Here is a 12,500-nt window from a genome sequence, read left to right as displayed (position 1 = left end):
CACACACCCTAGACCAACTGGCTACACTCACACACACCCTAGACCACCTGGCTACACTCACACACACCCTAGACCACCTGGCTACACTCACACACACCCTAGACCAACTGGCTACACTCACACACACCCTAGACCACCTGGCTACACTCACACACACCCTAAACCACCTGGCTACACCCCGACACACACTATCCTCTGGTCTCCCGGAATATAACAGCCAATGGAGATCAATTCAGGGTAGTGTGACCCTACTAATTACATTGTTAATAATTCCCACATATTAAGCCCTTTAGCTGGATGCAAATTAGATGAGTGACAGCTTTATTTATGTAAATTATGAAGCGTGTGAGTACTCACCTTTTTGTACTCACCTGTGGATGTTCGTATTGTATTCACCTGTGGGTGTTCGTATTGTACTCACCTGTGGGTGTTCGTATTGTACTCACCTGTGGGTGTTCGATTTGTACTCACCTGTGGGTGTTCGTATTGTACTCACCTGTGGGTGTTCGTATTGTACTCACCTGTGGGTGTTCGTATTGTACTCACCTGTGGGTGTTCGTATTGTACTCACCTGTGGGTGTTCGTATTGTACTCACCTGTAGGTGTTTGTATTGTACTCACCTGTGGGTGTTCGTATTGTACTCACCTGTGGGTGTTCGTACTGATGTTGATGTGCAGCTGCCGGTGTTCAAGTACATGTAAAGATCGTAGTGAACACATATGGATGTTCAGAAGTATGTGTGTGTGTGTGTGTTTACTCTTTATGCCTGCAAGATCGGGCTGTTAGCTCTTGGACCCCGCCTTTCTAACCGTCGGTTGTCTAATGTACTGACTCCTGACTTATTTTCCTCTGTCATATCTACTACATATATTTCTAACACATATATATGTCCAGGAAGCAGCCCGCAACAGCTGTCTAACTTTAATAGCTAGGTGAATAGGTGCATTAGGTGAAAGAAAGTTGCTTCTTGGTTTCTACCTCGGCCGAGAATAGAACCCGGTCCCTGTGGATTACGACTCCCGAGTGCGGTTCGCTCGGCCGCGAGGACCTGTAGTATGTGTGTGTTTACAAATAATTTGTTTCAGTTTCTGATCGTTATTCTATCCGTCTTCTCCCATCTAGCATGTCATTACCCCCATCCCATCATCCTCCTCTCCCTCTCATCAAGAGGTCACGCCCAACCAAACTTTAATTTATGCTACTCTATACTTTAATCATGGTCCCTCCCTGCCACCTCTCCCATAACGTTTACTCTCCCGGCGCAGCGTCGAGGTCCTGTGACACGTAAGGCACCAGGACACTGAGCTCTTTTTGGCCTCCTCCCCCGGTAAATAGGCTGCGGGAAAACATATCGTACGGCCCGACAATGGCTGCTCCACCCGGCCAAGGCTCTACAAGAATCCTACTTTTCTATCACCTAAAACATCCTTTTCTTCTTCGTTAAAAAGGTGAAAGTTTCCAGAGTGTCTAGTGAATATCCAGAGGCGTGCCCCCCCTTTTTTGGGGGGAGTTAATAGCGTGTATAATGATACTTAATGTGGTATTTTGTTTTTCCTGACGGCCGGAAGAAAGCCTAGCCAAGAGAACAAAAGAAAGAAGAGACACAAGGTGAACACGTTAAAAATGGAATTAGAAGAGTATGAAGGAGTTGATATATTTCCTTAAGCTCGGTGATGTGTTTATATGATCTATCAAACGCTGGGGAGAGGTTGTGTGGGGAAGGGATTTATTAGCACTGCCACGAGAGCTCAATTGATCATCCATCAAGTCCATTTCTAAATTTCTAAACTAAATTTCCATCAATTTTCTAAACTCAATTTTCAGTGAATTCAGGGTTGGTATATTTCTCTTTGTATACCAGAGAAGTATTATTATTATTACTAATTATTATTATTATTATTATTATTATTATTATTATTATTATTATTATTACTATTATTATTATTATTATTATTATTATTATTATTATTATTATTATTATTGTTATTATACTAATGTTAGTTTTCGTTGTTAATTTGTTATGCACCCCATACCCATCCAGTGGGGGGTGGTGGACCCCACACCCCTCTCCAACATCCTATAAAAACTCCTATATAACTTATACAAAGGTATATCCCCCAATATCTACATCCCAACTATCTCCAAGAGAGAGAGAGAGAGAGAGAGAGAGAGAGAGAGAGAGAGAGAGAGAGAGAGAGAGAGAGAGAGGAATTACGGGATAGGAAGAGAAGTTGTTGTTTAACATAAGCTCGCCCCCTCCCCATGGGGAAGCAACAGGGTGGGAGGGGAGGGCATGGCTGACTACTCCGACCAAGAGCTGCCCAAGTGGGGACGAACACTCAACTGCTGTATTGTTCGTGTCTGCTGGGTCGATACTCACGCAGGCAGACAGGCAGCCAGGGGACACAAACAGGCAGCCAGGGGACACAAACAGGCAGCCAGGGGACACAGACAGGTAGCCAGGGGACACAAACAGGCAGCCAGGGGACACAGACAGGCAACCAGGGGACACAAACAGGCAACCAGGGGACACAAACAGGCAACCAGGGAACACAGACAGGCAGCCAGGGGACACAAACAGGCAGCCAGGGGACACAGACAGGCAACCAGGGGATACAAACAGGCAACCAGGGGACACAAACAGGCAACCAGGGGACACAGACAGGTAGCCAGGGGACACAGACAGGCAACCAGGGGACACAAACAGGCAACCAGGGGACACAAACAGGCAACCAGGGGACACAAACAGGCAACCAGGGGACACAAACAGGCAACCAGGGGACACAAACAGGCAGCTAGGGGACACAAACAGGCAACCAGGGGACACAAACAGGCAGCCAGGGGACACAAACAGGCAACCAGGGGACACAAACAGGCAGCCAGGGGACACAAACAGGCAACCAGGGGACACAAACAGGCAACCAGGGGACACAAACAGGCAGCCAGGGGACACAAACAGGCAGCCAGGGGACACAGACAGGCAGCCAGGGGACACAGACAGGCAGCCAGGGGACACAAACAGGCAACCAGGGGACACAAACAGGCAGCCAGGGGACACAAACAGGCAACCAGGGGACACAAACAGGCAGCCAGGGGACACAAACAGGCAACCAGGGGACACAAACAGGCAACCAGGGGACACAAACAGGCAGCCAGGGGACACAAACAGGCAACCAGGGGACACAAACAGGCAGCCAGGGGACACAAACAGGCAGCCAAGGGACACAAACAGGCAGCCAGGGGACACCAACAGGCAGCCAGGCAGCCAGGGGACACAGACAGGCAACCAGGGGACACAGACAGGCAGACAGGGGACACCAACAGGCAGCCAGGCAGCCAGGAGACCCAGACAGGCAGACAGGGAGCAGACTGGAGTCCAGTATTCCTTTTCACAATGATAACGACATTTAAGTGAAATTTGGTGGGAACTCTGGTCGTCTGGAGAGACGGAAGGAGAAATAACTTACATTCTGGAGGGTATTCATTCGGTGTTGCCAGGGAAACCATAATCTTATACACATAATGGTCTCGTATCGTGAGAGCTCTCGAAGGAAATGTATTCTAGATTAGCTTCCCCTCTGTATCATTTCGTTTTCTGTATGTTTCTTTACATAGGACGCTGGACGCGCTGTGGGTGATCTAGGACATTCTAGGCCATATTTTTCCTGTATTTACCTACAAGTCACTGTCACGAGTTTCACTTCTGTTAATGTTGGACAAAAGCATTCACAATTAAAATATTATTTGAGTGATAGTAGAATGTTTCTTTCTGCATCAGTATTAGAACACACACACACACACACACGCGCACGCACACACACACACACACACACACACACACACACACACACACACACACACACACACACACACACACACACACACACATACACACACACACACACACACACACACACACACACACACACACACACACACACACACATACACACACACACACAGACTGGATGGGCAGACTGCATATTTCTGGAGTGTCAGAAAGCCTTTAACACAGTATTCCATAGGAGCCTATTGCTTGAGCTGGAGATGCAGGCAGGAGTGAAAGGGAAAGTACTCCATTGGATAAGGGAGTACCTAAGCAACAGAAGACAGCGAGTCACTGTGAGGGGTGAGGTCTCAGAGTGGCGAGGCATCACCAATGGAGTCCCACAGTGTTCAGTCCTTGGACCTATCCTGTTTCTGATATATGTAAATGATCTTCCAGAGGGAATAGATTCGTTCCTCTCAATGTTTGCTGATGCTGCACAAATTATAAGGAAGATTAAGACAGAGGATGATATCAAGAGGCTACAAGATGACCTAGACAAACTGAAGGAATAGTCCAACAAATGGCTACTAAAGTTCAACCCGAGTAAATGTCAGATAATGAAACTAGTTGGAGGGAACAGGTGGCCAGACACTGGATACCGACTGAGTCGTCTCCCATTCGGTGTCTTGTATCTGAGACACAGGACACCTTGAGACAAGCCCAAGCTGTTATGGCTTGTCTCAAGGTTTTGGGTGTTAGATTGTGTACACAATTTGCTTCCTAGTAGTGCTGTCTACACTACTGCTCTACACTACACTCTACTACTTTGGTATACCCTTTACGTGGTATACCGAATTGTCACTTCTCTAAATGGTACTCCCCTTACAAGGTACTCCCCTTATATGGTACTCCCCCTTACATGCTTCTTGTTCTATATGTAATAATTTAAAGATACTTCTCTTAAATGGTATTGCCGGTACATGTCCTATTTCTATATGCAATCCCTAGATATTATTTCTCCTAGGTATATGGTACCTCAAGATTGTACATCGTGGATTGTACTTTCTACAGGTGTAGGATGGTACACACAAAACTGTACTCACCATAAATGGTACAACCAAATGGTGCTGTATACCAGTGGTTCCCAAACATTTATGGTACTAAGCTTGTGTATATTCTAGGGAGTGAGTTTACCAGTCTACATATACTTTACAGTCATCATCTGAAACCATTTCTTTTGTTTTCATTTATCCCTCCCTGTCTATCATCTCCCCTTCCCTCCCTGTGTCCTTTGTCCTTTCTATCCAATTTTACATTTCCTTTGCTCTTCTTTTTGCCCTACTGTGTCTCCTGCCTTGCCCTTCTCCTTGCCCCACTGTGTCTCCTGCCTGCCCTTCCCCTTGCCCCACTGTGTCTCCTGCCTGCCCTTCCCCTTGCCCCACTGTGTCTCCTGCCTGCCCTTCCCCTTGCCCCACTGTGTCTCCTGCCTGCCCTTCCCCTTGCCCCACTGTGTCTCCTGCCTGCCCTTCTCCTTGCCCCACTGTGTCTCCTGCCTGCCCTTCCCCTTGCCCCACTGTGTCTCCTGCCTGCCCTTCCCCTCCGTAGGCATCGGGTACGCCATCTGCATCATCGACCTGTACATGGCTATGTACTACAACACCATCCTGGCGTGGAGCGTGTACTACCTGGTGGCCTCCTTCGGGAGCGAGCTGCCCTGGACCTCGTGTGACAACGACTGGAACACCCCAAACTGTACCCTCACTGCCAACGTCCACAACGCCACTGACAAGTCCTCCACCGTCTCCCCTGCCAAGGAGTTCTTCAGGTGGGTGTTGCTCGGGAAGAGAGTGTTCTGGTGGGAGGTGGGTGCTTCCTAGGTGGGTGCTTCCTAGGTGGGTGCTTCCCAGGTGGGTGCTTCCTAGGTGGGTGCTTCCTAGGTGGGTGCTTCCCAGGTGGGTGCTTCCTAGGTGGGTGCTTCCCAGGTGGGTGCTTCCTAGGTGGGTGCTTCCTAGGTGGGTGCTTCCCAGGTGGGTGCTTCCTAGGTGGGTGCTTCCCAGGTGGGTGCTTCCTAGGTGGGTGCTTCCCAGGTGGGTGCTTCCTAGGTGGGTGCTTCCTAGGTGGGTGCTTCCTATGTGAGTGCTTCCAAGATGGGTGCTTCCTAGGTGGGTGCTTCCCAGGTGGGTGCTTCCTAGGTGGGTGCTTCCAAGGTGGGTGGTGCTAGTGGGTGGTATTGCTAGATGGAGGGCTGTTATAAGGGAAAACGGAAGGTGTTCACAATGTTGATCAACCTACCTGATTCATAGTGTAAATGTGGATCAGGTAGGTTGTGGTGGGGGAAGCTATGAGGCTAAATTTATGTTAACCATGTAGCCTCGTGCACGAATTACTTTAAACATTAGAAGATCGTTTAGAACACCACTGGTCTCCGCTAGAAGAGAACATGGACATGCTCGAAGCCATCCAATTCGAGTGATTTTCAAGATACTGCATTATTTACATAACAAGTTGAGAGTGGAAAATCTTGCCTCTCCAACCCAAACCAGTAATTTATCTGCAGTCACAAATTCTCCCAAACTCTTGTTTTATATAATATTTTAGTGTATTTAAATATATCTGAACTTATACTAAGTCTATTGATATTATGATGAGATGAATAAGAAATAAAATAAAATTAGTGCACTACAAGCTATTTATCATCTACTTTAATCATTTAATTATCTATCGTGGTTACATAATCTATTGAAATTTAAAATAATTGTGTTATGTTTTCAGAGGTATTAAAATCAGATACATTAATTAAGCCCATTTTAATATGATTTCAAATCATATAATATATAACATATATATATTTTAAAAAATGCGGATTACTTGTCAACACGACCAGCTGATCACTGTTTACATGCATGACGTGGCAGCGCGGGAAATACGAACGCTTGAAAAAGAGAATCGAAAAGAAACGATCAACTGCGTCAAGAGGCAATTTTGTGGCCCACAACAGAGTATAATCCTCTTCAGGTCAGCTGGGGTCACTGGCTAATTGGATCGTGTGCAGTTGTGGGTTTCAATATGCGGACGGGAACATAATTGTAGGTTCACGGAAACCCGTCTGTCGTTTGATCACAATGGCGGCCATTTTTGTTAGTCTCGGGTTCTCCCTAAGCTTTTGGGCGGATTAATGTTGAATTACTTAATATTGTAACTGATGGTACTGTTTATTATAATAAATTCATTATTATAATTATTATTATACTTAACCGAGTCGTATTACTGGAAAAATCTGAATTATGAATGCTAGGATCCCTTTATTGCGTACCAGAGGGGATGGGGGAGGGGGGGGGGTACCGGCGTTGCTTGTGTGAGGGACGTCACTATCTTCATCACTATACTCATCATACCTACACACAGTATCTTCATCTCTATAACCAACTTAAAACTATACACCGTCACACCATCCCTGTCTCACACCACCCGTCCAGGACAGAGGGGGAGGTATGTCATGAAGCTACCATGTTGATGGGGCCAACAATTTCTAACGTACTGAATTTTCAAAATTGTTATTTCGTTAAATAATATGATAATGTTATTACATACTAGAATGTGTTGAATAGTTAGACCTAACTTAGGTTAGGTGAGGTGGTTAGAGGTTCTGTTGGCCAGTTATTTGTATTAGCAGCATGTGGGTGAAGCGTTTAGAGAGATGAGGTTCGAACAGAGGACGTGAGTGAAGCACTACTCGAGACAAATGGAGCGTCATCAGTTGTGAGCCGTGTGTATGTCATTCATTCATTCATAGAGGGTCTGACGACGGATTAAAACACATTTAGCCATTGTTTATGAGAACGGGCTGTTTATTACACGTGACCAAAGCTGATGACGTTAGAACAGTTTTCTGCTCACTTCTTGCGTTCGAAGCGCAGCCTCTCTAAAGATTCGCAAACTTAAAAACATTTGGAGTTGTTTGTTGTACTAACCCTACAACCCTCCCTCCCCCACCCCTCCTCTCCCCCTACCACAGGAAGGAGGTGCTGGAGGTCGACAAGTCAACGGGACTCGGGGACCTCGGGCCGGTCAAGGGCTCCCTGGCTCTCTGCCTCTTCTCAGTCTTCGTCCTCGTCTACTTCTCCCTCTGGAAGGGAGTCAAGTCTAGTGGAAAGGTACGTGAAGAAGTGAAAGGTTTTAGGGCCACCGGGAGGGTGGAAGGGCCAGGGCTGAGACTGTCAGGGCTGCTGCTGGGAGGGGGGAAGATCCAGGGCTGAGAGTTAAAGTTTTGGGAAAAAGATGCGAAGAGATGCGTCATGACAATAGTTTCACTTGTTGCTCTGCTCTCGAGGGCTCCCCCCTCCCACCCCACATACACCCCCTCCCTCCCCACATACACCCCCCTCCCTCCCCACATATACCCCTTCCCTCCCCACATACACCCCCCTCCCTCCCCACATACACCCCTTCCCTCCATCCTTCCCCATCTATACCACTTCCTACTCCACCTTCTCCCTCTTCTACCCCTAGACACATTTTACCAGAATTTACCTGAGGGCCACTAACATTCTAGTAGCCTTAATGAGATCAGGAAGCCGGCGACTAGAACTGGGGGTGATAACTGGTGACATATCTGGTGACGCCATGTCCACTGCAGGCAGTGTGGGTGACGGCGCTGATGCCGTACGTGGTGCTGCTGATCCTGCTGGTGCGAGGCGTCACCCTGCCGGGGGCCACCAGCGGCATACTCTACTACCTCACTCCGCGCTTCCAAATGCTCGATAAACCCAAGGTCAGCCAAATGTATTGTTGCCTGTGGCGGGGAAAGGGGGCGGGAAGGGCTATGATATTGTTGGGTCTCTTCCACCCATACATTTCTGTTCCACACGCCCTCCCCATTTTCCCACTCTTTCCCTCTCTTGGGAAAGTACTTGGGTTGGTACTCTACCCCTCCCACAATTCCGATAGTTTCATGTTAATCATATTGCAGTAACATTTCCCTATTATAATTTTCACTTTAATTCTTGCCTTGATGCAGTTTTGATTTTCGTTCCAGTTCACTTAAACTTTTTGTTATAATATAAGTTGATTCATTATTAATTAATTACTTAGTGTCATATGCAATGATATTTCAGGCGAATTTTAAGGGTATTAAATACGTTATATATATAGTTTAAGGATATAGTTTGGCAGTTTAGGCTTCAAGAGCCTAATAGATTCAACTACTATCTTTTTGTTTGATAGTTATGCACAATTTCCACCTTAGTCTTTGACATAAAGCTACATATCCCTAGCCTGGTCATTAAGAAATAATCGCAATTATCAACTCAATATTTAAGAGTTTTTTTCAATTCCCAGCTTAGCCTCTGAGAGACAACCACAATTCACAGCTTAATCTTTGAGAGATAGCTGTGATGTCCAGCTTAGTTTAGAGAAATCTTTGTAATTTGCAGCTTAGTACTTGAGACTGTGATCACATTTTCCCAGCTTAGTTTTTGAAAATGAGCTGTAATTTGCAGCTTGGAGCATGGATTATATCCACATATTCCCAGCTTGGTTTTTGAGAATGAGCTGTAATTTGCAGCTTGGAGCATGGGTTATAACCACATATTCCCAGCTTGGTTATGGAGAGAAAGCTGTAATTGGCAGCTTAGTGTTTGAGGTATAAGGCGCTCGTGTCACCTGCCCCTACTAACAGTACCCACATCCTCAGGTCTGGGTCGACGCCGCCACCCAGATCTTCTTCAGTCTGGGACCTGGTTTTGGCACCCTGCTGGCCCTCTCCTCCTACAACAAGTTCCACAATAACTGCTACAGGTAGGTGCTACGACGCCTGCTACAGGTAGGTGCTACGACGCCTGCTACAGGTAGGTGCTACAACGCCTGCTACAGGTAGGTGCTATGACGCCTGCTACAGGTAGGTGCTACGACGCCTGCTACAGGTAGGTGCTACGACGCCTGCTACAGGTAGGTGCTACGACGCCTGCTACAGGTAGGTGCTACGACGCCTGCTACAGGTAGGTGCTATGACGCCTGCTACAGGTAGGTGCTACGACGCCTGCTACAGGTAGGTGCTACGACGCCTGCTACAGGTAGGTGCTACGACGCCTGCTACAGGTAGGTGCTATGACGCCTGCTACAGGTAGGTGCTACGACGCCTGCTACAGGTAGGTGCTACGACGCCTGCTACAGGTAGGTGCTATGACGCCTGCTACAGGTAGGTGCTATGACGCCTGCTACAGGTAGGTGCTATGACGCCTGCTACAGGTAGGTGCTACGACGCCTGCTACAGGTAGGTGCTACGACGCCTGCTACAGGTAGGTGCTATGACGCCTGCTACAGGTAGGTGCTACGACGCCTACTACAGGTAGGTGCTACGACGCCTACTACAGGTAGGTGCTATGACGCCTGCTACAGGTAGGTGCTATGACGCCTGCTACAGGTAGGTGCTATGACGCCTACTACAGGTAGGACCTACGACGCCTACTACAGGCAGGAGGCATAACACCGACTATAGCCATTGGTTACAACGCACATTAGAAGATGGAGCTACAACCTCTGCTATAGATAGGTGCGATGAGAACTGCTACAGGTAAGGACCACAGTAACTACTACAGGTAAAGACAATAGTAGCCACTACAAGTGAAAGCTACATCAGTTTATACAGCTAGGAGCTGCTACAAGCATAGATCACAACTGCAATACTTAAATTTTGCAGCAGGTATTCCTTATAGAGGCTTCAATAACTACAGTTATACTGTACAGCTACAGACTACAATCTGGCCTTGAAGTTACAGATGGAGGTGGCTTCCACAACTTCTTATTTCAGAGCATTTTACATGTTGACCCCCGTACAGGGTAATACTCTTCCCTACATACCCTTGCTGGGTCTACCACGTAGGCAGGACCTACCTTGGGTGGGTCCCACGTAGGCAGGACCTACCTTGGGTGGGTCCCACGTAGGTAGGACCTACCTTGGGTGGGTCCCACGTAGGTTATATATAGTGATGTAAACATCAAAGAACCTGACCATTGGATGAGCTCATTGGAAACTGGTTAAGTAGACATCTCGTCAGGGAGTGTCTGGCAGCCTTGTTAGCGACGACTCATTATTCTGGGCCTCGTTAGTGGCACTCTGATGTTCTCCTACCCCCCACCCCACCCCCTTTCTCTCTCTCTCTCTCTCTCTCTCTCTCTCTCTCTCTCTCTCTCTCTCTCTCTCTCTCTCTCTCTCTCTCTCTCTCTCTCTCTCTCTCTCTCTTTCTCTCTCCCACCCATCTTTCATTCCATCCTCTGCCTTCCTCTGCTCTTCTTGTCCATACCTTCCCCCATCTCCTGCCTCCCCCCATCCTTTTCTCCTATACTTTACCTTCATCCCAACTTCTCTGCATCTACTTCCCTTCCTCCGTCTCCGCAACGCTACGACCCGCCATCACTGGGACCCGAGTCCGTCTTCTCGGGGGCCCCGCAAACGCTTCCCAGGGCCTGGATTCCTATTATTCAGGGGCCCTAAGTACCTTCATGGAGCTATCATGCACCTTCCTGGGGGCCCCCTCATCCTCCCTCCTCATGGCCCACACACCCCGGGTGGCTAAAGCCCACTTCCATCTCTCGAGGGCCCCGGCTCAAGTCCCAGGGGCCCGGCCTCACACCCAAGGGGCTCCCTGGAGGAGCCACGTCTGTCGTAAATCACAGTGGAGGGCGCCATCTGATCACGGGACGAAATATATGAGATAAATATTAATTAGCAGCCAAGCGTGAGCTGGTTGCTGGACAGCTGTAATGGATGACTTGTCTGTGGGGGGCTCCACCGTGGTTGGTGCTGGGTGTGTGGGGGGCTCCACCGTGGTTGGTGCTGGGTGTGTGTTTTGCTCCACCGTGGTTGGTACTGTGTGTGTGTGTGGCTCCACCATGGTTGGTGCTGGGTGTGTGTGTGGCTCCACCATGGTTGGTGCTGGGTGTGTGTGTGTGGCTCCACCATATAGTTAGTACTGGGTCAGCACCACAAGCACACCACATGGACACAACCTCCTCACTTCACTGTGGTTAGAAAGTACAAAGCATCCAGTAATACCACAGGAAAAAACCTTGTATTGATAACACCAAACCCGTCACCTGAGGAACACATCAGTGATAACACCAAACCCGTCACCTGAGGAACACATCAGTGATAACACCAAACCCGTACACCTGAGGAACACATCAGCAAAATAACGTCTGCTGAATATGCGGAATTGGCCAATTATGCGAGTAGCCTTTAAGTACCTAGATAAAGAGTCCTTCAGTATACTGCATACAACGTATGTAAGACTGATATCTGAATATGCAGCCCCTGTCTGGAGTCCCTAACTAATAAAACACACAATAAAAGTAGAGAAGGTTCAATAGAATAAGTAAAGACTTGTCCCAGAACTGAGAAAGATCAGTTCTGGCTTCAAGAGGCTGAAAGAATCTAATTCATAACGTTGTGAGTGGGCGGGGAACAGAGGAGACATGATAACGACGTATAAAATACTGAGTGGAGTGATAGAATTGACAAAAAGTTGCTCAAAATGAGGCACGGAGGGGCCAGAGGACACGGGTGGAAGCTGGAGACACAGATGAGGCAGGACCAGAGGACACGGGTGGAAGCTGGAGACACAGATGAGGCAGGACCAGAGGACACGGGTGGAGCTGGAGACACAGATGAGGCAGGACCAGAGGACACGGGTGGAAGCTGGAGACACAGATGAGGCAGGACCAGAGGACACG

At 48.0% G+C, this 12,500-nt stretch overlaps 1 protein-coding gene across 3 annotated transcripts in view; it reads left to right on the top strand.

Annotated features, from left to right (window-relative positions):
- Positions 1-12,500, top strand: part of LOC123768204 (sodium-dependent serotonin transporter) — an 85,600-nt gene that overhangs the window by 57,510 nt on the left and 15,590 nt on the right. For all 3 annotated transcript variants that reach the window (XM_069306949.1, XM_069306951.1, XM_069306948.1), the window contains exons 5-8: positions 5,376-5,595; positions 7,786-7,924; positions 8,407-8,541; positions 9,463-9,566. In XM_069306949.1, coding sequence (XP_069163050.1) covers positions 5,376-5,595; positions 7,786-7,924; positions 8,407-8,541; positions 9,463-9,566 — 598 coding nt within the window. The remainder of the gene's footprint in view (positions 1-5,375; positions 5,596-7,785; positions 7,925-8,406; positions 8,542-9,462; positions 9,567-12,500) is intronic.

The sequence above is a fragment of the Procambarus clarkii genome, chromosome 59 (genome assembly GCF_040958095.1).
Source record: "Procambarus clarkii isolate CNS0578487 chromosome 59, FALCON_Pclarkii_2.0, whole genome shotgun sequence".
NCBI lineage: Eukaryota > Metazoa > Arthropoda > Malacostraca > Decapoda > Cambaridae > Procambarus > Procambarus clarkii.
The sequence above is the reverse complement of the archived record's forward strand: the minus strand, read 5'-3'. Positions and strand labels throughout refer to the sequence as shown.